Here is a 23,061-nt window from a genome sequence, read left to right as displayed (position 1 = left end):
ACTACTTTGAATTTCCATAGAACATTTTACAACAACCTTTACTTGAACAGTGCAGATGCAAAGACTGATCATTCTGTTACCAAAGGCAAATGTATGGCTTTTGTTTGACAATGAAAAATCCTGCCACACTTACTGTGGAATTGCCCTTATTCCGGTCATTAGCCTTTCACTGAATTGCAATGTTTTAATTTTGTGACCAATGTAATGTGACAAAGAAAACTTTACCTCAAGATGACAAAGACGTGAAACTGCCTCATTCTTTAAAATAAGTGTTACTTTTGATATCAAATTATGTTATGGTATGGTATGCAACCCAGCTCTGTTCCAACTATTTGTGTCCAATAAAAATACATGTTAATGTTCTGACTCCATTAAATTAGCATACTTAATACAGTATTTCAGACATTCTGCTCCCAAGGTGCTATACAAATATAACACTTCTGATGTACAGTTAAATCACTTTTATTTTCACATAAAACTGACAGTAACCCTTAGGATAGTCCACCACATTAACCCATGGGCTTTGGAGGTGGTCTTGGGGCACCACCCTAGAAAGGAGAAAATAAAAATAATATTTAGTCAAAATATTCATAACATGCTTTCATAATATACTTTCACTTTGTCTACCATCTTAACTTCCTGTCCCAAAAAGAGCTTTAGGATCCAGACGAGGTGAATTGGGAAAGATTCAGATCATGCTTCCAAGTTTATAGATCAATAAGTTTAGTTTGTCAATTGACTAACTAGCTGAGGTCAATTTAACTTGACATTCTTAGGCTACATGGCTTTTGAATGTAAAAGCCCACGAAACACACCCTTCCATAATCTCTGCCATCACATCCAACGCAGTACTTCCAGTTTTTTAATTAAGGGAGGTGCACTGTTGAGGCCGTTTACTCCTTTTAGTTCTTAGTTAAGGGTCTATAACTTACACTGGGCCTGAAGCGAGGTGGTGGTGTGCGGTCCTTCCTGGCCTCGGTGGAACGATTCCTCACCACCTTGCTGTGGATGGCACAGCTCACACAGTAGTGCAGCTTCACATACAGCTTGGGCAGCACATATGCTAGAGGGGAGACAACAATAAGGGCAAGGTCAGATCAATGGCACCTCACAGCTGGGCCAGAATATTGATACTACATTTAAATTATTAAATGTTTTATTTATTTAACTGTAATCCACTGTAGTCTAGATCATTCAATACAGCCACATGTGTACAGGGAAAAAAAACAAAAGCACTTGCCCGATACTTTCACATTTCCCCCAGCATAATCATCCCAATGCAAGTACATTTGCCAACACAAAAACGTAGATATTTGTATGTTTGACAACATCATTAAGCAGCTACTCACAGTCAAAAACGCTGGCCTCTGTGATGTCCCTCACCGCAGCAGCCTCGACAATGTTCCTGATGACAAACTTCTTGATGGCCTTGTCCTTAGGCACACACCGGGCACAGTTAGTGCAGCGGATTGGCTGAACATGTCCACGACCCTTCTTGGCACGGCCGTTATTCCTTCTCTTCTTAGTCTGGGGAGAGGTGGATGAGATGTCCAGTTATTTTATTAGTGGCTACGGAAACCAATGTGTGCGCCTGCAACACGACTCGACAACTTTACCCACAGAACGTTCCTGAACAGAATCATGTCACGTACGTTCCCCACAGATCTTATCTAACTTACAATACTTGGGGAAATGTGTTTAACATCAACACCCGCATACTTATATACTGGTTTCCCTATTCATCTGCGCCACATAATTCTGACAACGAACGTACTCAGAAGCCTATTTGCTAATTGGAAAAACGAGTACTTGGTAGGCTTAGTTAAGGTAAACGGCTAGTTAGTTTCCTACACTCTTAATGTTAATAACGTTATCGAGTACTTCTAACGGCTCTGAGGACGGACTATGCGCCTAATTACTATAACAGTTGAGCTTCATGATTTTCATCAAACGACCCATAACAGGTCATCAAGCACACATACGCTAACGCGTGCTTGTTGTGGCTAGTTAGCGAACCATATTTACAACTAATATACCAAATATAAACACTTTTCGTACCCAAATTATGAAGAAAGGACTACATATGATTATTTCCTACAAATAAATGATCAATTCGGCGGTGTATTTTGGTGTGTATTTTCAAACTCAACATGCTGGGCCTGTAGAAGAATCAGACGCGCTCTTACCATCGTGGCATGGAAGGCTGGAAAGAGAACGAGACGGAAGTGGGAAGAAAATTCATGCGTCTTTTCCGTCCGACGGGAGAGCAGTGCGCATGTGCAGACCCCATGTGCGTTTTGTGTGGACGTTCGCTAGATGTCGGCATTGACTGGTTTATGAGCTGGTACAGCAGAAGGGGAGTCAGGGCCTCCCAAACTCGGTCCTCGGGACCCCAAGGGGTGTACCTTTTTTGTTTTTGCCCAAGCACTACACAGCTGATTCAAATAATCAACTAATTATCAAGCTTTGAAAGTAAGTGTATGTGTTAATTGTAAGGGTGCCCAAGGGACTGGGTAGGTTGAGGTTTCCAGGGTTAGAGTAGTGCAGAAGTTGTCATATGCTGAGGCAGTGAAGAAAGTAGAGGAAGATGGGTCAAGGGGGAGGGATCCTCAGAGGAGTGGTGTGAGTAGTAGATCTGTACCAGCACAGAGGGATAAACCAACAAGTGATATATGTTTCAGTAAAATTGGATTTTTGGCATTTATAGCAATGTTTATCAACTGTACTGCAGGGATGGAATGTAAGTCACAGAAAATAGAGGTTGTGGTGGCAGCTGCAGAGAGGTATTTGGGTGTGCACGAATTACAGGGTGTGTTAAGTGGTGATGTCCCATCCTTTCAGGCTGCTGGCCTGAAGTAGGACTAAATATATGGTACTTATTATAATTTTTGGTGAGTGTAGTGGTAGATGGTAAGGTATTTGTTGTACTTTTTTTTGGTTGTTGTTGGGTTGTTGTTTTTTTAGAAAGGAAAAAAATGAAGCGTAGTGTAGTAGGTGGCAGTAAAGGCAACATTTATTGGATGCCAACCACCGTTAAACCTCATCAAAGAAGAAGCTTTGATCATTTGAATCAAATTAAGGCAAAAAAAAAACTAAACGCGCACACCTTGGGGTCCCAAGGACCAAGTTTGGGAAATGCTGTGGGACAGTGAGAACGTCTTGTTTCCAGCAGTCGCCGTTGACGCACACCATGGAACCATTCTGTCCTGCTCATGTGCTAATGTCATGTACAGTGCCTTGCGAAAGTATTCGGCCCCCTTGAACTTTGCGACCTTTTGCCACATTTCAGGCTTCAAACATAAAGATATAAAACTGTATTTTTTTGTGAAGAATCAACAACAAGTGGGACACAATCATGAAGTGGAACGACATTTATTGGATATTTCAAACTTTTTTAACAAATCAAAAACTGAAAAATTGGGCGTGCAAAATTATTCAGCCCCCTTAAGTTAATACTTTGTAGCGCTACCTTTTGCTGCGATTACAGCTGTAAGTCGCTTGGGGTATGTCTCTATCAGTTTTGCACATCGAGAGACTGAAATTTTTTCCCATTTCTCCTTGCAAAACAGCTCGAGCTCAGTGAGGTTGGATGGTGAGAATTTGTGAACAGCAGTTTTCAGTTCTTTCCACAGATTCTCGATTGGATTCAGGTCTGGACTTTGACTTGGCCATTCTAACACCTGGATATGTTTATTTTTTAACCATTCCATTGTAGATTTTGCTTTATGTTTTGGATCATTGTCTTGTTGGAAGACAAATCTCCGTCCCAGTCTCAGGTCTTTTGCAGACTCCATCAGGTTTTCTTCCAGAATGGTCCTGTATTTGGCTCCATCCATCTTCCCATCAATTTTAACCATCTTCCCTGTCCCTGCTGAAGAAAAGCAGGCCCAAACCATGATGCTGCCACCACCATGTTTGACAGTGGGGATGGTGTGTTGTGGTTGATGAGCTGTGTTGCTTTTACGCCAAACATAATGTTTTGCATTGTTGCCAAAAAGTTCAATTTTGGTTTTATCTGACCAGAGCACCTTCTTCCACATGTTTGGTGTGTCTCCCAGGTGGCTTGTGGCAAACTTTAAACAACACTTTTTATGGATATCTTTAAGAAATGGCTTTCTTCTTGCCACTCTTCCATAAAGGCCAGATTTGTGCAATATATGACTGATTGTTGTCCTATGGACAGACTCTCCCACCTCAGCTGTAGATCTCTGCAGTTCATCCAGAGTGATCATGGGCCTCTTGGCTGCATCTCTGATCAGTCTTCTCCTTGTATGAGCTGAAAGTTTAGAGGGATGGCTAGGTCTTGGTAGATTTGCAGTGGTCTGATACTCCTTCCATTTCAATATTATCGCTTGCACGGTGCTCCTTGGGATGTTTAAAGCTTGGGAAATCTTTTTGTATCCAAATCCGGCTTTAAACTTCTTCACAACAGTATCTCGGACCTGCGTGGTGTGTTCCTTGTTCTTCATGATGCTCTCTGCGCTTTTAACGGACCTCTGAGACTATCACAGTGCAGGTGCATTTATACAGAGACTTGATTACACACAGGTGGATTGTATTTATCATCATTAGTCATTTAGGTCAACATTGAATCATTCAGAGATCCTCACTGAACTTCTGGAGAGAGTTTGCTGCACTGAAAGTAAAGGGGCTGAATCATTTTGCACGCCCAATTTTTCAGTTTTTGATTTGTTAAAAAAGTTTGAAATATCCAATAAATGTCGTTCCACTTCATGATTGTGTCCCACTTGTTGTTGATTCTTCACAAAAAAATACAGTTTTATATCTTTATGTTTGAAGCCTGAAATGTGGCAAAAGGTCGCAAAGTTCAAGGGGGCCGAATACTTTCGCAAGGCACTGTATGTGTGCATGTTGTCTCTCGGGGTCGGTTTGAGCTTGTTTTGCACTAGGGCAAAGAAATACACTTCTAGGAGCTCACGTGGGGTGATAGGTCACTGATCATATGACCAGTGATGAGAAAGTATTTGAACCAGAGGTTTGAACAGGTGAGAGGTGACCGCGGTCGGTTTGAAAACTCTGTGGAGCGGTTCTTACCGTCTCACTAGAACAACATGGATTACACCTCTACTCCCCATTTATACGGTAGGCACTTAACAAAATGTATTTGAACTTTATATCCTATAGCAAATGGAAACATCATCGAACTAAATCTACTGAAGGCAAATTCTACTTGGATGCATCATGAACTGTGAAAGTGGCGGGAATCGCCATTACACTGACAGCATTTTCTTTACAGCAATTGTTAGTCATTCATAACAGTTTTATATTCAAAACATTTCAATTATAGTCTCACATAAATGCTTAGGATAGCCTACATAAAGGACTGGTTAGGGCTAGGCCGTTGCAATGTTGACATGTCACAGTATTAGGCCTCTGGAAGTTATATCACCTGATATTAAAGTAACTTGAGTCCTGGCCCTGAGAAAGTTGGTGAAAGAGAGGGGACATATTTGGAGGGTGCAAACCTTGGCTTGCATCACAAATGGCACCATGTTCCCTATGTGGTGTACTACTCTTGACTAGAGCCCCATGGATGGTGCATAGGGAATAGGGTACCATTTGGGACTTAACCTCATTGTCAGCCAGGCTGAGACAGGATAACACTGCGTCTGGAAGCGATTACAGAGTTTGGTGAGCAGAGCAGTGAGAAAAGGGTGGGGGCAGCAGGGAGTGTTTGTGTGTGTGTGTGTGTGTGTGTGTGTGTGTGTGTGTGTGTGTGTGTGTGTGTGTGTGTGTGTGTGTGTGTGTATGTGAGCCTGCCTGTGTGGATGTCTGCTTTCATGTGCTTTCATTCCTGTGTATGTGTTGGAGGAGGGCCAGTTATGCAAGCAGCAGTTCTCCCCGTGCCCGCTGACTGGAAGATGTGTGGCTCCTGTGGTTGGCTGTCCCCTGTGTCACTGCCGTTAGAAACCCGGGGGCCAAAAGAAATGTCTTCTTTACAGGGGCCGGCTGCCAGACACTTCAGCGAGGAGAACGGATGGGACCAGAGAACTTTGACTTACTGACGGAAAAAAAGGTGCTTTTACCATCAAATTCGCACCCACTCAATGCACAGTCATACGGAGTGACACCAAAAGTGTCTTTGGTTACACACACTCCTGGGCCATTCTCTCCTGCTTTGGAGTGTGTAGTCAATGATATGATACATTAAACATCTCCCACTGAGTCATTGCTGTGCTAGCGTCTTCTAGGGAAGTCAGTCACAGTATCACAATGTCTGATAATGATGTCAGCAATGTCAGATCAGGATGTTTAGTGTTTGAGATGCCACATTTATTAGGTGTTTAGGTGTGTGCTAGTGGTTGTGGAAAGGAGCTCGAAGGGTCAGGGTGGTTGTGTGTGTGTGTGCGCACTCACATGTGGGCATGAGCGCGTGTGTGTGTGTGTGTGTCAGAGAGAGTGAGAGAGTGACACAGGAATGTGTCAGAGTTCCTGTAAGCCACCATTGCTCCTAAACTGCAGCAAATAAACATTCCTGTGCTGGTGTGTCAGAGCTAAGCCCTTGCCCGCTATTGCTGTAATTAAAACCAAAAACACCCCATTTTTCCTCTTTGTCTCCATCTATATTCTGCAGCGGTTTGCATGTAGACAATGTCCCACTGATATACTCCGATTTGAATGACCCCAGCCTTTGTGTGATCCCGGTTGATAAGGTAGGTTGTAGGTAGACACAGAGCCACAGTTGGATAGACAAGTAGAGTGCACATGCTATTTTGACATATGGACTCTACCCACTCGGTGCTCACATTTAGCAAAGTTGCTCGTTAAGATTTCTGCCAGATGTCTATGAACAATGCAAACACACGCACATGTAATCGCGTTCCATAACAGAAGATTGGCATTGATGGCACACCAGAGAATCTCTAGAATGTATAGTGATGTTTAACCGTTGGAGGCGGAGTTGCTGTTTTTCACCACAAAGGCATTTGCAAATGATCAACGTATAGAAACATGCCTTTTTTTGATAGTTCCAATTACAATGCTGTATTCCATGTTTCGCCGAGATATTTGATTTCTTACAATGTCGGGCACCCTCTTGTCATTGCTTTGTCACTCCTGTCCTCGTACCAAACAATACTTAAAGCGGGGCCCCTATTCCACCCTATGAGCAGCAAGCATCAAGGCAGGCTGTGTGAAGTCTGTTCAGCGAGCATGGCTGTGCTGTCATTGAGGACTCTATCTCTGCAGCAGTCCTGTGGTTTAGAAGATGATTTAATCTGAATGAGATCCTAGCAGGCCAACTGGGAAGGAGCAGCCCGTCCCGTCAAGCCAATAGAGATAATCAAGGGGTCATGGTCTGTATGTGTGGGGGCCGGTAATGCCCCATGAATTATTACAGCACACACAGTCATGCCAGACACACACACACACACACACACACACCACAGAGTTCAACCAACCGTCCCTCCTACCTTAACTGCCCTACTCCTCTGTCCACCTCTCTCCACCAGGGCCCGAGGCACTGAGCCTGACCACAGACATCATACTGATTTCTCACAGTGGCCTAGCGGTCTGTCCACATTCCCACCCTGATTCACTGTGCACTGCGAACCCACACACAGGAAACAGTGGTTATAGACACACACACACACACTCACGGGAAACAGTGGTTTCACAGTGTCTGTCTGCAGTGGTGAAGAGGATTGAATGTCTGTCTTGCTTTCCCTCTGAATCTGTCATTCCCCCAAATAACACCATCCATATCTCATCCTCCGTGCCAGAGGTTATGGAGTGATGGAGATGTTACCAGGCAGGGGCCATTGTGATGTAGGGTGGCTGTTGCTGCGGAGCTGCCATCTGCTGAAAAGCGTAGTTGCTAGGGTGCAGTTCTTCTGGACTGTGTCTGCTTCCCAGCTGCCATCCCCATACACACACACATACTGGCATGCACACACACAGAGAGGTACACACACACACACACAGACCATACTTTAAAACCCCCCTCTTGTAATATCAAACCCCGCGGTGCATCAGCTCTCTTTCTCCACCACTCTTAGTCCGAGCACCCCACAGTACCCCACTGCATATAATTGGCTGTCTTTGTCTGAGTCCCAGATGACACCCTATACCCTATATAGTACACTACTTTTGACCAGAGGCCTATGCGCATTCATACATAGTCGCAGGGAGTACTTTTGGGGTGTTGCAATTTCTTTCCTGGGGGGGCTCTTTTACAGGACTAGTAAAGGCCCAGTGCACTACTTTTGTGAAGAAAATCAGATTTTTCCACACTCCTACTTCCTGCAGTTATACACACACACACACACACACACACACACACACACACACACACACACACACACACACACACACACACACACACACACACACACACACACACACACACACACACACACGCACTCAAACACTTTAACAGTGGAGGTGCTCTGTTGGAAAAGACTCCCTTCTCTTAAAAAGTGGCACTCAGTTAGTCCTTATTGGACGGTCCCAGACCAGTGTGGCTTTGTCTTGGCCAATTATCAAGTTACTTAATTAGTGGCATTATTCAATTAACTTTATATGGCTCTTGGCCCTAGTGTTGTTGGTTAAGTTGTTCCCCAGAGCTAAGGGTCCTATAAAGGCATTTTAGCGTACTGATTGAATTAAGTTATTTTTAATGGATAAAAATGGGAAATAGATTAATTCAGTCAGGAAACACAGAGTCATTAGTTAACCTCAGGTATTGGGGCACTAATTGAAGTGACAGTTATAAAAGGAGTTAATTCCATCAAGAGGATTATGGGTAAATGTAAATTGCTCTGCTCTGCTACTCTCCTCTACCTTCCCCCATCTATCCCTTCTCTGCTCCCCTTTATTCCTGTTACTCTCTTCTTTCTTTCTTTCTTTCTTTCTTTCTTTCTTTCTTTCTTTCTTTCTCCTAACTTCCTCCTCTTCTTTAACCTCTCCCTCTCTGTCCTATCACCTCCTCTTCTTCTCTAACCTCTCCCTCTCTGTCCTATCATCTCCTTTTCTTCTTTTAACCCTAGAATTGTTGAGTTCCTGCCTTTCCTACCCTAGCTGCCTGGTCTGCTCTGCTCAGACGTTACTGGATTTATATTGTGTAAGGAGCTGTTGAGCTGGGGTGTAATCATTATTGCACACCTGTAGCAAACAGTTGCGAAACGTTTAGCAAAAAAAAAACGTTTTGCAACAAAAACAAGAGTTTCTATTGGACAAATGCAGGTACTGGAGGTCCCTCCCCATTTCGCTCATTTTTTTTCTGTTTGGTTCCCAGTGAATACACTCCTGTTGTTGTTGTTTGCGCCTGAGCAGAGTGTTGGTTTCCCACCATGCTCTCTCCCCGCCGCCCGCCTGGCAGAGCCCTGAGCCATGTGTCAAAGGTGGCGGCAGCAGAACAGACTGTGGGAACAGCCGGCTAGCCTCCTCCCGGTCCTCTGCTCCCCACCCAACCAGAGGGGCAGCCATCAATCCAAGACACTCTGAATAAAACACAGGCACATACATGCATGCACACACACACACACACAGTGCACGCACACATCCACAAACACGACACAAACTATCACCCCACAAACCTCACACCCTCTCCCCAATAATCCGCGGAAGCAATTTTATCTCGACTCGGGTGGCGGCCCATTGTCGCCAAACCCCTTCAATCTTTCCTTATTAACTCTCGCTTTGTCCCGCATCCAAGGCTCCTGGACTCATCTCTCCTGCATTCCGATCACTGCTGCTCCCAGCACACCCAGGCAACCTCCCTCCATCCCCTAATCCAACCACTCCCCCTCCCACCCAGACCCATGGAAACACTTTTTTTTCACAACCTGCCGATCACCTACTTACAGCGAGTTAGGTAGAGGGCATTAACTCTATGGGTTTTCTGAAGGGGAGAGGGGTAGAGTGTTAGGGGGATGAGGAGAGGAGGGGGTGAGGAGGAGGAGAGCCACAAAGTGACTCCATCCCAGACAATTAGAACAATGGGTCGGGCTGGTAGGGGGCTAACTCGCTGCGTCACGCCTGGACGGTGGGGTATTTTGTCGGTTTAATGAATTGTCCGTCAGGCCGGGGCGGCATGGCAGGCGGCGCGGGGAGAGGCCAGCAGGGACCCAGACACTAAGTCGGTATTTATTACACTGCCTTTGTCACTAATTGAGCTAATTACCACTGACTCCTCAGCACTCCCACAATGACAGACCCCTTCACACCCCCTTACCCCAACCACACTACCTCTCCCACTGCCCTCTCACACCACTTCCCACCCCTCCACCCATACCCCATCTCACGTGTGACATTTGTCCCATCAACCCAGCAGCCCCTCTACCACCGACTCCTCAGCACTCCCACGACGACAGACTCTTCTATTCCTCTCTCCCTTCACCCTCCATCTCACTGACTCCTCAGCACTCCCACAATGACAGACCCCTTTACCCACCACCTCCCCTCAGGCAGTTTTCACCTCTCTCTATCATTCTCGCTCTCGCTCTTATTCTCTCTCTCGCTCTTTCTCTCTCTCTCTCTCATTCTCTCTCTCATTCTCTCTCTCATTCTCTCTCTCATTCTCTCTCATTCTCTCTCTCTCTTTCTCCCTCATTCTCTCTCTCTCCCTCTCTCTCATTCTCTCATTCTCTCTCTCTCATTATATTTCTCTCTCATTCTCTCTCTCTCTCCCTCTCTCATTCTCTCGCTTGCTCTCTCATTCTCTCTCTCTCGCTCGCTCTCTCATTCTCTCTCTCGCTCGCTCTCTCATTCTCTCTCTCTCTCGCTCTCTCATTCTCTCTCTCGCGCTCTCATTCTCTCTCTCACGCGCTCTCATTCTCTCTCTCACGCGCTCTCATTCTCTCTCTCTCTCTCTCTCTCTCATTCTCTCTCTCTCTTATTCTCTCTCTCGTTCTCGCTCTCGCTCTCGCTCTCGCTCTCGCTCTCTCATTCTCTCTCGCTCGCGCTCTCTCTCTCGCGCTCTCTCTCTCTCTCGCTCTCTCTCTCTCTCTCTCTCGCTCTCTCATTCTCTCTCTCTCACTCTCTCTCTCTCATTCTCGCTCTCTCATTCTCTCTCTCTCGCTCTCTCTCTCTCTCTCTCTCATTCTCTCTCTCTCATTCTCTCTCTCTCACTCTCTCTCTCTCATTCTCGCTCTCTCGCTCTCTCATTCTCTCTCTCTCGCTCTCTCATTCTCTCTCGCGCGCGCTCTCATTCTCTCTCTCTCGCTCTCTCATTCTCTCGCTCTCTCTCTCATTCTCTCTCTCTCTCGCTCTCTCTCTCTCATTCTCGCTCTCTCTCTCTCATTCTCTATCATTCTCTCTCATTCTCTCTCTCTCATTCTCGCTCTCTCATTCTCGCTCTCTCATTCTCGCTCATTCTCTCTCGCGCTCTCTCGCGCTCTCTCTCGCTCTCATTCTCGCTCTCAGTCTCGCTCTCATTCTCGCTCTCTTTCTCTCTCTCGCTCTCATTCTCTCTCTCTGTATCTCTCTCTCTTGCTCTCTCTTTCATTCTCTCTCATACTATCTCATTCTCTCTCATTCATTTCCATTTCAATGTAAGGGCTTTGTTGGCATGGGAAACATATGTTAACATTGCCAAAGCAAGTGAACTAGATAATAAACAAAGTGAAATAAACAATAAAAATGAACAGTAAGCATTACACTTACAAAAGTCCCAAAAGAATACAGACAATAAAGACTCTTCATTCCAACATGACCCTATGTTACAGTACTCTGCTGCTTTCCTCCTTCCCCTGTCTGTCTGTCCCTTCAGTAACACTGCCTGTGTTCCCCTGTCTGTCTGTCCCTTCGGTAACACTGCCTGTGTTCCCATGGCTGGTCCATAACGGTGTGTGTTGTTGGACAGGACAGTTGAGTGTGTTTGGCGGGCGCTCGGCCTGGCTGACCCTCTAGCCCATTGCTGTGCTGTGGTGGGCTGGGTTAGGCTGGGGGAAACTATCAGGGTGCCTTCCAAGCTCTTGTGGTTAAGCTAAGGCCTGACTGCCATGGGGCTGAGGAACGTGGGTTGGAGGGGTGAGGTTGGGAGGGGGGGGGGGGACTGCAGTCTTTCATTATTTCCTGTATTGTTTCATAATTTTTTTCCGACATTAAATAAATGAAGCAAAACATTTGGTGCTGTTTAGATCCTATTTAATAGTTAAGCTATGTGAGGAATTGGGATCCTTCTGTGGAGGGGAGTGGAGTTAGGGAGTAGATAGGCAGGGATGTATAGTTTGTGTGTGAGAGAGTTGATGCACTGCAGGGTTTGATATTACAATAGGGGGATTTTAAAGTGTGTGTCTGCGGGTCCGTGTGTGTGTGTGTGTGTGTGTGTGTGTGTGTGTGTGTGTGTGTGTGTGTGTGTGTGTGTGTGTGTGTGTGTGTGTGTGTGTGTGTGTGTGTGTGTGTGTGTGTGTGTGTGTGTGTGCTGTCTGTGGGAAGGCTACTGCTGCGTTTTTTAAGTAATGGGATTAGTACTGGGACACCCAAGGATGGGCCTTTATTCTCACATATCATCTCAAGCACAGAAACTATATGACCAGCAAATGGCATCCATTGCCAAGGAGCAAAATACACAGATGAACTGATTTCCATGCCAACTTAATTGAAAATATAAACTTTATTGTTCTATTATACAATACAAAACAACATAAAGCTAAATCTTTGAGGAACAAGATCTACAATTCTTTGTTTTACTCTTTTACTTCTCTCCCTATAACAGTATAAAGCATCCACAGTAATAAATATTTTTGTATTTACATAAACCAGAATGGTAATATTCAGTGCATGACAAAAATAGGTGTTAAAGGGCAATTTTGCCACTTTTCAACCTGGAATTCATTATCACCAGCATCATACAAGTGTCAACATATGTGAAAACAATGCATTTCTGAGATCCATGCTTAAAAAGACAAGAAGTAGGCTCCTAAAAAAATAGTGTGACATCACAGGCTAGGATTTAAAAGTAAGAAAAACAGTGATTTTCAAAACCTGCTATGTGTTTCTGGCCACGTCACCACCAATCTCGTAGTGTTTGTAAAACTTTTGATGATGCCTTCAGGTAGAACTTTTTTCATATCGCTGTTTTCACATACATAGACATTGTTATTTGTGCTGGAGATATTGAAAATGAGGTTGAAAAGTGGATGGAATTGTCCTTTATTTGCAGTGAAGAAAGAAGAATGTTTCTGCAATTTTCTAACAAATTCTGTTTCCCGCCCTCGACAAATTTGCGTAATCTACATGAATGGAAATAAACAAAAGAACAGTCCAATAAAATCATGATCTGACATGATTAATGATAGCATGTCTTCACTCCTTCCATCCATTGGATTATAACAGGTGCATAAATCATTCTTCCCTCAAATTGCAAGTAACTTCAGCATAAATATATATTTCTATATATATTATTTACATTTTGGTTTTCTGAGCTGATATACAATACATTTCCCTTTGTAGTGACCTTATATTAAAGATGCACGATGCAGAAATCGCTCCGCCATTTCCTGGTTGCTAAAATTCTAATAGTTCACCTAATTTCAGTTTATGTGACAAAGCAAGCAAGTATAGTGTAGAGAAACATTGTACCATGTAAACCGCTGTGAAATATATTTTACATAACCAAAAATATTGTATTTTGAGCTGTTTGAAGCTGGTGTACAAACGCAAAAGTAAAAGATGCAAAAATAAGCACGGGAAGCAAAGAAATAGTGCACATAGAACAGCTCTACCGCTTCTTAGACTTTCTTTCAATGAGGATGTCAGATCTATAACTCAAATTTCTTTGTGGATTTGGTTGGGTCGCCCAAAAAGTGACATATTGCAGCTTTAAAGGTTTTCCTCTCAATTTATGGTTCACAGCTAGATGCAGGTCATATTGAATGGGAAAACCTTTGTCTGTCCACTGTAAACTTGGACAGGAAGATGGTGGATTATTTTACACACTTGTCGCATGTTGCCACAGCAGGGCAATGTCTTGAGTCTTTGTCAACATAGGTATACCTCCTAGGCTAACAGAATAGTTTGCAAGGTTGACTCCAGGTATCAGTATTTGGCACTGGTTCCCATTTTATGGACAGGGTTGCCATACGGCAGGTCTCACTATTTGACAGGTCACCCCAGTTCTCTTGCAGTGCCCCTGTATCCTACACTAAAACGATACATCTAGTTATACTCTCCAATATTCAGTGTATTGATACTACATTAAAACTATTCATATACATATTAAGATTTTATTCCAGGTTGATATAACATTTTGTCGAACGCTTTTCTGTTATCCTACAACGTCCAGTCATTTAACGTCAGTTACCGTGGCGCAGTAAATCACTGTGGTAACTCCGGGTCGAGGTGCAGCAGATTCCAGAGCAATCTGAACAAAGAGGGCATGTGTGGTGAGTTCGACAGGGAACCATAACGGCTTGGTTTGCGTCCAGGACCTAAGTACATAGCAAACTGTGATGTTTAAAATAACCACCCTCTTGTTAAAGTTCTTCACCGGGTTTATGAGAAACCATGCTTGTGTTTTTCCCGCCACAGAGACATCTGTCTGACATTGTCCGGTAACTGTCCCCTCCTCACATCTCCCCTCGCTTCTCTCTCCTCCTCTCCCATCACTCCTCTCTCCACTACCCACACTCCTATCTCTTGCTGTAGAGGGAAGAGGTGGAGAGAACAGAGAGACTAACTGTATCTTGTAAGGTCCGAGAGGGCAAAAGCCTTCAATCCCAGCGTCTCTCTGACTAATTTTGTTTGCTTATTCCTTGCCACAATTCTATTTCCTGTTTTAACTACTTCCTTTTAACCTAAGCTGCCTCTGGTCTTGTTACTCGTGCTGGGAAGCCATAGAGAGGATTGGTTTCCATTCCGTTCTACGTGGTTGGATAGCTACAACATTTTAAATACCCAGTAAGCACACTTACATGCTCTCACATTACCACAGTGTCAGTAGCAAGCACACGTAAGCACACATGTTCACACACAACACACCCGCCCTCTTTCTGCACCCTGTAGTCAATGCTTTTCTCTCTTCCCTCTTCCTCAGAAACATTGATTCAAATCTAGTGCTTTGATTCAAATCTAGTGCTTTGATTCAAATCTAGTACTTTGTTTCAAATCTAGTACTTTGATTCAAATCTAGTACTCTCGGTATTCACTTTTCTTTCACCCACCAATTGCCCCTTTATAGAGTTAGCCCTTCCCTTATCTACCACGCCAACCCGCAGGACCCTACTCCTCTATCTACACACCACCTGCCCAAAGAACCAGCTCATCTTCACCTCCCCATCTCTGTCCTCCTGGTTCACCCCTGATCAGAGGCACTGGTGTAATGTCTGTGTGCTGGTGCAGTTGAGGCAGCTGACATGGCAGCACCAGTGGAACGTACAGTGACACCTCTCAGTGACCTTCTCCGTCTGGGTCTTGAACCCTCTACCGCAACACAGGAGCTCACACCCGTCCAGCGCCGGAGACGAGCTGTTACAGTTCCTCCCAGAGGTACCGTGGGTACCCGTCTTGCCGTTGTAGGAGCAGAAGTTGGGCGACTTCTCGAAGTAGACCAGGTCTCTGGACGATGGGGGTTTGTGGGCGGGGTTCTCGGGTTCGAGATGGCGTGGGTCGGCACGGTGAGAGGCGCGGTTGGAGCCCTTGTTGGCGTAGACGACCCGGGAGGCTCCGTCAAAGCGGTCCTTCAGGAAGTCCCCCACGGCGCGGAAGCTGGGTAGACGCATCCAGCAGGTACGCACAACGCATGACCCTGACATGCCATGGCATTTACACTCCTGTCGCATCTCTGACGACACTGTCTGGAGAGAGAAGACACAGGGTGGAGAGAGAAGACACGGGGGTGAGAGAGAAGACACGTGGGAGAGAGAAGAGAAGACACGGGGGAGAGAGAAGAGAAGACACGGGGGAGAGAGAAGACACGGGGGAGAGAGAAGACACGGAGGAGAGAGAGAAGACACGGAGGAGAGAGAGAAGACACGGGGGTGAGAGAGAAGACACGGGGGAGAGAGAGAAGACACAGGGGACAGAGAGAAGACACGGGGTGAGAGAGAAGACCCGGGGGAGAGAGAAGAGAAGACACAGGGGAGAGAGAAGAGAAGACACGGGGGTGAGAGAGAAGACACGGGGGAGAGAGAGAAGACATGGGGGAGAGAGAAGAGAAGACATGGGGGAGAGAGAAGAGAAGACACGGGGGAGAGAGAGAAGACATGGGGGAGAGAGAGAAGACACAAGGGGGAGAGGGAAAGACACGGGGGAGAGAGAAGACACAGGGGGGAGAGAGAAGACACGGAGGGGAGAGAGAACACGGGGGTGAGAGAGAAGTCACGGGGGAGAGAGAGAAGTCACGGGGGAGAAAGAGAAGTCACGGGGGAGAGAGAGAAGACACGGGGGAGAGAGAGAAGACACAGGGGGAGAGAGAAGACACAGGGGAGAGAGAGAAGAAACGGGGGAGAGAGAGAAGACATGGGGGAGAGAGAGAAGACACAGGGGAGAGAGAGAAGACACAGGGGAGAGAGAAGACAGGGGATTAGCATGGATGATGTGAATAGCTAGGAACATTTTGAAAAACGGTGAAGAGCAAAGAAAATGTGGAAGAATGTGAATAGAAGAAATGTGAAGGAAAACATGACTGGAATTCAGAATAATGGGTTGATACAGGTGGATCACTGAAAAGGAATGAACATGCAGTACATCACGAAACAGCGATCTATGAACCAACGGCTCCCTCACCATTCTCCCTGCCTCGTTGTTGTGTAGGTTGTTGAGGTATCGGAGATCCCTTCCTCTCTCGCTGGAGTCCACAAACTCCCGGCTGAACATCCGGCCAAAGTCCACGTTGTCGCTGCAGCCGCCCCAGTGCCAGTCAGGGCCCCCAGGCCCCCGGCGACGGTAGTCACAGGTGCACGACTCAATGGCCCCCTCGGAGCAGGAGCGGGCCACCGCATGGGTCACCCCAGCACTCGTGATCGCAAACACAAATGCCGTCTCTCGGCAACCTGACACATCAACAGCAGAAATTCTCTTTTGCCTATACAACCTTTTTGGGCAGTCTATAGTAATGCAACTGTGCGCAATCGTGTCTGAATTGTGATTTAAATGTCAGAATCTCAAGATATGTAAAGATGGGCTTATATCTATCAAAGGGGTCTACGAGAAACAACAAGATTCTGCGACATTCTGCGCCAAAAAATGTCTACCGGTTGCCTTAGTGAGGAGGCCAGGAGGGACAACAGACAACTCACCACGGTTGACGATTTTGCCAAATATTGCCGGGCTGTGGGTGGTCGGGCAGTCCCAGCGGCGATTCCTGAACTGCCATTTGCACTCCTGGATGGCAGTATGCAGGCCGGCTGCGATAGCGTGGAGGATCCCTGGGTTCTGGCGGATGAGGCGGCGCTGGCGACGGCTCAGCAGGGCTAAGCTAGGGTCCAGGACCAACTGCACGTTCTTGGAGTTGGTGAGGAGGTTGGCAGAGGAGGCCACATTCACAATCCCCCTAGCAGACAGGACGAGGAGACAGGGTGGAATCAGTTGGTTAGAGAGAAGCTCACACATTGGTTCTTTAATGATATCTATTGACTTTAAAACAATGAATTAGGTTCACATGTATTTAGTCATATAGGATTCTGATAAGAATTGGAAAATGTATAAGAATTGGATAATGTAAACAGTTTCATTGGAATTTGAGTATCAGACTCATCGTTATTAATTGACTGATCGGTGCCAGACGGTAGTGCGCGGTCGGTCCAGTCTATGGAGCGTTATGATCCCATCTTCGGATAAATATTGCAATCCAATTTTCTTCTCTCTCGTTTTGTATTTTCCTTATTTATTTATTTCTTGGCATATTGTAGTGATAAGGGTTGGTTTAGATATCAAACAAATAGCTTACCCCACTGACTTTGCAAGGCTGTCCAAAATGTAACACTTATTTAACTAGGCAAGTCAGTTAAGAATTAAGAACAAATTCTTATTTACAATGAAGGCCCAGGAACAGTGGGTTAACTGCCGTGTTCAGGGGCAGAACGACAGATTTTTACCTTGTCAGCTCTGGGATTCGATCTAGCAACCTTCACGGTTACTGGCCCAACGCTCTAACCAATAGGCAACCTAATTATATTGAGGTTTGCGTTATCATTTTCATTATTAATTTAAATATTATTTATGCAAACTGTTATCTTTGCAGTGTCGGGATTATATGTATTTAATTTGACAGAAGGCATATTATTCAGTGGATATAAGCCTAATTAATTTATATTTGTCCACATAAGCTATTGTAAGAAAAACTATATTCACATTTTGGTTTGATTGTTCATAACAAATGTACGCAGACATTGTCATCCGACAATGTATCCTATATAGAGTGGAATGTTGAGAATACGACATTGAATGGAACTGCTCTTTGCCATCAATTTCATCCATTTTGAATTGATCCCACATTGGACAGAAAAAATGTTGTCTCGCGTTCAAGCCACACTGTCAAAATGACTGGGGGGAGAGACGGAGAAAGACACAGAGAGGGAGACAGAAAGAGAGACGGAGAGAGAGACAGACTTGAATAAATATGGGCTGCAACCGATCCCTAAATAAACGAAATCGTTATCATATTGAAACACAATACTTCCCTTTGCATCAAATAATTGAATGGAGAAAGTGGGCCTTATTCATTTCGATTGAAAACCGGCGAGATCTATTTAATTAGTTGCTCGCTCTAATTGGGAAGTGGTATCCAAATAACTTCAAATATTAATGGCTTGTGGTTGTTGCTTGGTTTTCTACCAGAAACGAACTGAAATGATGAATCGGGTGCCAACAAAAACACATGATTATTTCGAGCATAACAGGTCCATCAATTTTGCTTTAGTGTTAATTCAGTTGGAGAAGAGCACAGCATCTTCCAGGCAATAAACCAATGTACCACTTAACGGGTTCCTTTGCTGCACCCTCCGTCGAAATGAGCACAGGTCCTCAGGAGGCGCATTTAATTGAATGACTACATCACACATAAAGTCAACTACTCACCACCACCGGCCGCTATTGTTGACTGCTCCCGTGCCTGAGAGCGAGGAAACCAGCAGGATGCACGCGGCTTTCACCCCCAGAAGCAGAGCGAGGATCCTCATTGTGTCTTCAATTACAATGTGAAGAGAGAGCAGGCAAATGTCAAAGTTCCACATCTGAATTCCAGGCACTTTTTATACCTGGTTCTAATTACGATAACAATCCTATTTTTAGGCACAAATAAATCTAGCAGATGGAATTCGCATGTGTTCACCCCATGGCCCATAAATAAAACGATAATGAAAACAGGGCAGTTATTTTTACAATAAATAATTCGATTGCGATCTCGTGTTACAGGAGTCACTCCCATGATAAAAGCAGGAGTCACTCCCATGATAAAAGTTAGGCTACCGGGGTTATTCATCTCTCCGATAGCCTGTCATTCTCCAACGCAGGTTATCAAATTAGAGCAGGTAGCCTCACGCTTCAAATTCCTACTCACCACACCACATTCCAAAGAGAGGGACTTGAGAGGTGAAAAAGCAACGAGGAGCCTGTCTTATAGCAATTGAAATGAAATGAAATGAATCTGGTGAGGAGACTGTCAGACAGAGGAAACAGGTTGCTAAATGAGTCCTCCTATGTAGTGGCTTTTCAGTCTAGGCTGCTGGGCGCTGCTGCTGCTGTTCTCTTCACGTGCTCTCTCTGTCTATCTCTGCTCTGCACAGCAGCGCATTGAGCGCGTGGGACAGTCCGTAAGACTTGATCCCCTCCGTGAGTGATAGGCGACACATTCTTCTCTTATTGAACACTACAAGAGGAATGAAAAAGGGATTTGCTGCTCTCATCTCCCTCTGTTTTTTTTTCTGCCCCCTTTTCAATAGGATTGGAAGGAGGGATAGTTAATTCTCTTCATAGGGCACAATGAATAAAGAAAACAAACCCGGACAGAACAGATGAGAAAGGAAAATATATTTTTTTAAATTGCCAAGGCAATCCACCAGTGTATATTGCGCATATTACTAACAGAATCTCACGGTAATCAAAGAATCCATCGATCCCTTGGAAACGAGGGAAATGAATGCTGACTCATGCTCTGTCTTCCACATCCAGTTTGTCTTCCTGAATTGAGGTCCCTCTCAAGTCAAAACACTGAGATGTGTGTGTCTGTGTGTGGAGATTTGCTGTGACTGTGAGTGCGCACAGTGTGGTGTTCTCCGGCTTTCTGTATGCAAGAGGCTGGTCGGTGTTACCGTACAGTACAGTTACAGCGGGATATGAGCCATCTAAAAACTGCCTTTTTTACCCGCTGCTAGGATTACTCCCTTAACCGCGTCTCCTCCTCCTTTATCAAACTCTGTCGTATACATTCTCAAGATGTTTTTAGTGGCTGGAACCATTTCTCTGCCTCTTCATTCCATCAGCTTCAACCATATATTTGTCTTATTTTTATGTTATTAAATAATGCCAACTTAGAGACCTACATTTTGTGCCCAATTAAAATATAAAACATATTTTGGGAGACTGTCTCACTCTTACCGAACTTTGCGCACACGCACGCGCGCGCGCGCACACACACACACATCAAAAATAATGGCCTACATGATATATTCGTATATTCACATGATTAATGAATGAGACCCAAGTTGATGAATCATGATGATTCATCATATTGGGAAGAGGGCTTAGTTTAGAGAGGATGCTGTCATCAGTTTAATTATTCACATTTGAGATGATGAATCATATTTGGAATGATTTAGGTTTGATAAATGTCACCCAAAAAGAAAAGCGAGGGAATTAGACGTAAATTAATTCCTCAAACATCTAGCGTGCAGACCTCCCTCAACTTATGGCTGGTGATCAGAGCAGCAACAACACTGCGCGGTCTCCAACTCATCACAGACTGTGGAGTGTGAGCAAATATCCACCATAGACCTAGGGGTGGGAATTACCAAGGAACTCACGATACGATATTATCACGATACTTTGGTGCAATATGATATGCATTGTAAATTCTCACGATTGTATATGTATTGCGATTCAATGATCCAAACATATTGCTCACAATATGTCTGCTGCAGAGGACAAGACATTTACAAGACATTTACATTTACATTTAAGTCATTCATCATATTGAGACAAGAGATAGTAGCCATGAGAAAACAACAACGTTTTGGTCAGTCATGGAAATAAAAGTGCTGAAAAACAATTGCCTCCCTATTTAAAAAGATGATGTCAGAACATAACCTATAAAGGACAAATACTGGAGTTTTGGTGCAGGTGTAGGCACAACCAACTAACGCAAAAATAATATCGGGATATTGTCAAAAAAGTATGAAATAGGGTCAAAAATCATATCCCGATATGTAACTATCGATTTCTCTCCCATCACCACATAAACCCAGACGTACAATTAATTGAAATCAGGCTACTTGATGTCCTTAGTCTATATTTGTTTCTCAATATGATTGGAGTGGAGTTTTTTGTTCAGGTATTAGGATCAGCCTACACCTACGTCATCCGCAATGAAATGATGGCATCTAATAATTAATGATCTTTCTCTCTCTCTTGTGGTTTAAAGACATGATAGCAGAAGGAAGTGACCTTTTGTCCAGCGGTTTTAATGAGTGCTATCCTACGTCGATTATACTCCCGCTTCTTAAAGTTCCAGCTCAAACGGGCTTCCTGGGGCACTCATGCAACACCGAGAAGATTAGAGCCCCCAATCCGGATAAAGGGACGCCTTTTATATACAAATCAACTTCAAATCACTTTTTAAGCCACTTAGATATACACGCCAAGCTAGAATGCTAATGCACTTTTCATTGCCGGAGCTTAGGGAATAGAAGATTAAATGATGAATTGGTGTCACTATGCGAACCGGCGGCGTTTAAGGGGGATTTTAACTCAATTTTATGAAATTACATCACGCGTTTCCATGTTATAATTCCTTGTTCTTTGAAGGAGAACAGGGATTAACGGGAATTGATACTTTATATGAACGCACCTGTTGATAAAATTACTATTTTTACAATAGGCACATGCAAAATAACTCCTTTTGCGCATGATAGAATATACACTCAGAAAAAAACGTGCTATCTAGAACCTAAAGGGGTTATTTGGCTGTCCCCATAGGAGAACCAGGTAGAACACTTTTGGGTTCGATGTTGAACCATTTCTACAGAGGGTTTTTACATGGAACCAAAAAGGTTTCTACCTGGAACCAAAAAGGGTTCTCCTATCTATGGGGACAGCCGAACAACCCTTTCGAAACCCTTTCCCCCCCTAAGAGTATAGGCCTGTCTTTATTCATTTTAACCTGTGGTCGGGATAGCCTTGCACGGTCTCATCATATCAACCATTCGAAACCTGCTGGGTGAGAAATGTATCAAGTCCTCAGTAGTATCTTAAGCTACAGTCTCCAAAGGATGCATGGGAAAAATACCCATGTCTGGCACATACTTGTTAAAGGCAAGATGCCAAACTTAAAAGGGCAGGGAGAAAACAATTGTGGAAGGCTATTGTGCAATACCTTTTTCGATGAAACTGTATGCATTGTGACAATAACAGTTTATCAAAGAAAATGAAAACGGATGAATTGTGGCAATAAACAATAACTTCTTCAAACTTTAAGAAATAAATGCTTCATTCAAACTTTGGCTACTTATCGAAAATGCCATAAAACAACCTCATTATTCCCTTCTGTATGGAACGTTTTATTTCCTCTGAAAAGAAGCAGATTGTTACGGAGTGAAGAAGTTGTTTCAAACACAATAATAAAGAACAGACGCGCTGATTGAGGTGGGAGGAAGGGGGACGTGGGGGGAGGAAGGCGGGGAACAGATGACTGTGTACCCAAGTATTGTTGGAGAGCCAAGAGGAGAGCCGTGCGCCTGCCTGCTGCTGCCCCAAGCTCCCTGTCGTAGGCCTACATTGGAACCAGCAGCAGCAACCAACCAACCCCCTCCCCCCCAGCACTCTATATTCATTTATTTCCTGGACATGTAGAATGATTTTTCACTTGGGTTTCACCTGAATGCATGTTCGTTTTCTTTCAAAAGTATCCAACAAAACAGGAAACATTCCTATCAGTGACGTTAA

General features: G+C 44.5%; 2 protein-coding genes across 3 annotated transcripts; both read right to left on the bottom strand.

Annotated features, from left to right (window-relative positions):
- Positions 1-446: 446 nt before the first annotated feature.
- Positions 447-2,248, bottom strand: rps26 (ribosomal protein S26). Its single transcript, XM_064957597.1, has 4 exons — positions 2,187-2,248; positions 1,350-1,527; positions 933-1,063; positions 447-548 (listed from the first exon to the last, which is right to left on the bottom strand). Exons 1-4 carry the CDS (start codon positions 2,187-2,189, stop codon positions 510-512), a joined length of 351 nt encoding a protein of 116 aa, XP_064813669.1. The 5' UTR covers positions 2,190-2,248; the 3' UTR covers positions 447-509.
- Positions 2,249-12,562: 10,314 nt separating this feature from the next.
- Positions 12,563-20,156, bottom strand: wnt1 (wingless-type MMTV integration site family, member 1). 2 transcript variants are annotated; one of them, XM_064957588.1, is made up of 5 exons: positions 19,988-20,156; positions 18,982-19,087; positions 17,202-17,455; positions 16,690-16,955; positions 12,563-15,758 (listed from the first exon to the last, which is right to left on the bottom strand). In XM_064957588.1, the coding sequence occupies exons 1-5, from the start codon at positions 20,067-20,069 to the stop codon at positions 15,267-15,269; spliced, it is 1,200 nt and encodes a 399-aa protein (XP_064813660.1). In that variant the 5' UTR covers positions 20,070-20,156; the 3' UTR covers positions 12,563-15,266. The 2 variants fall into 2 exon arrangements, with proteins under 2 accessions (XP_064813660.1, XP_064813661.1); XM_064957589.1 differs by lacking the exon at positions 19,988-20,156 and adding an exon at positions 19,463-19,688.
- Positions 20,157-23,061: the final 2,905 nt, after the last annotated feature.

This window comes from Oncorhynchus masou, chromosome 33, assembly GCF_036934945.1.
Source record: "Oncorhynchus masou masou isolate Uvic2021 chromosome 33, UVic_Omas_1.1, whole genome shotgun sequence".
NCBI classification, from domain to species: Eukaryota; Metazoa; Chordata; class Actinopteri; order Salmoniformes; family Salmonidae; genus Oncorhynchus; species Oncorhynchus masou.
Note: the sequence above shows the minus strand (reverse complement) of the source record. Positions and strands in the feature narration are given on the sequence as shown.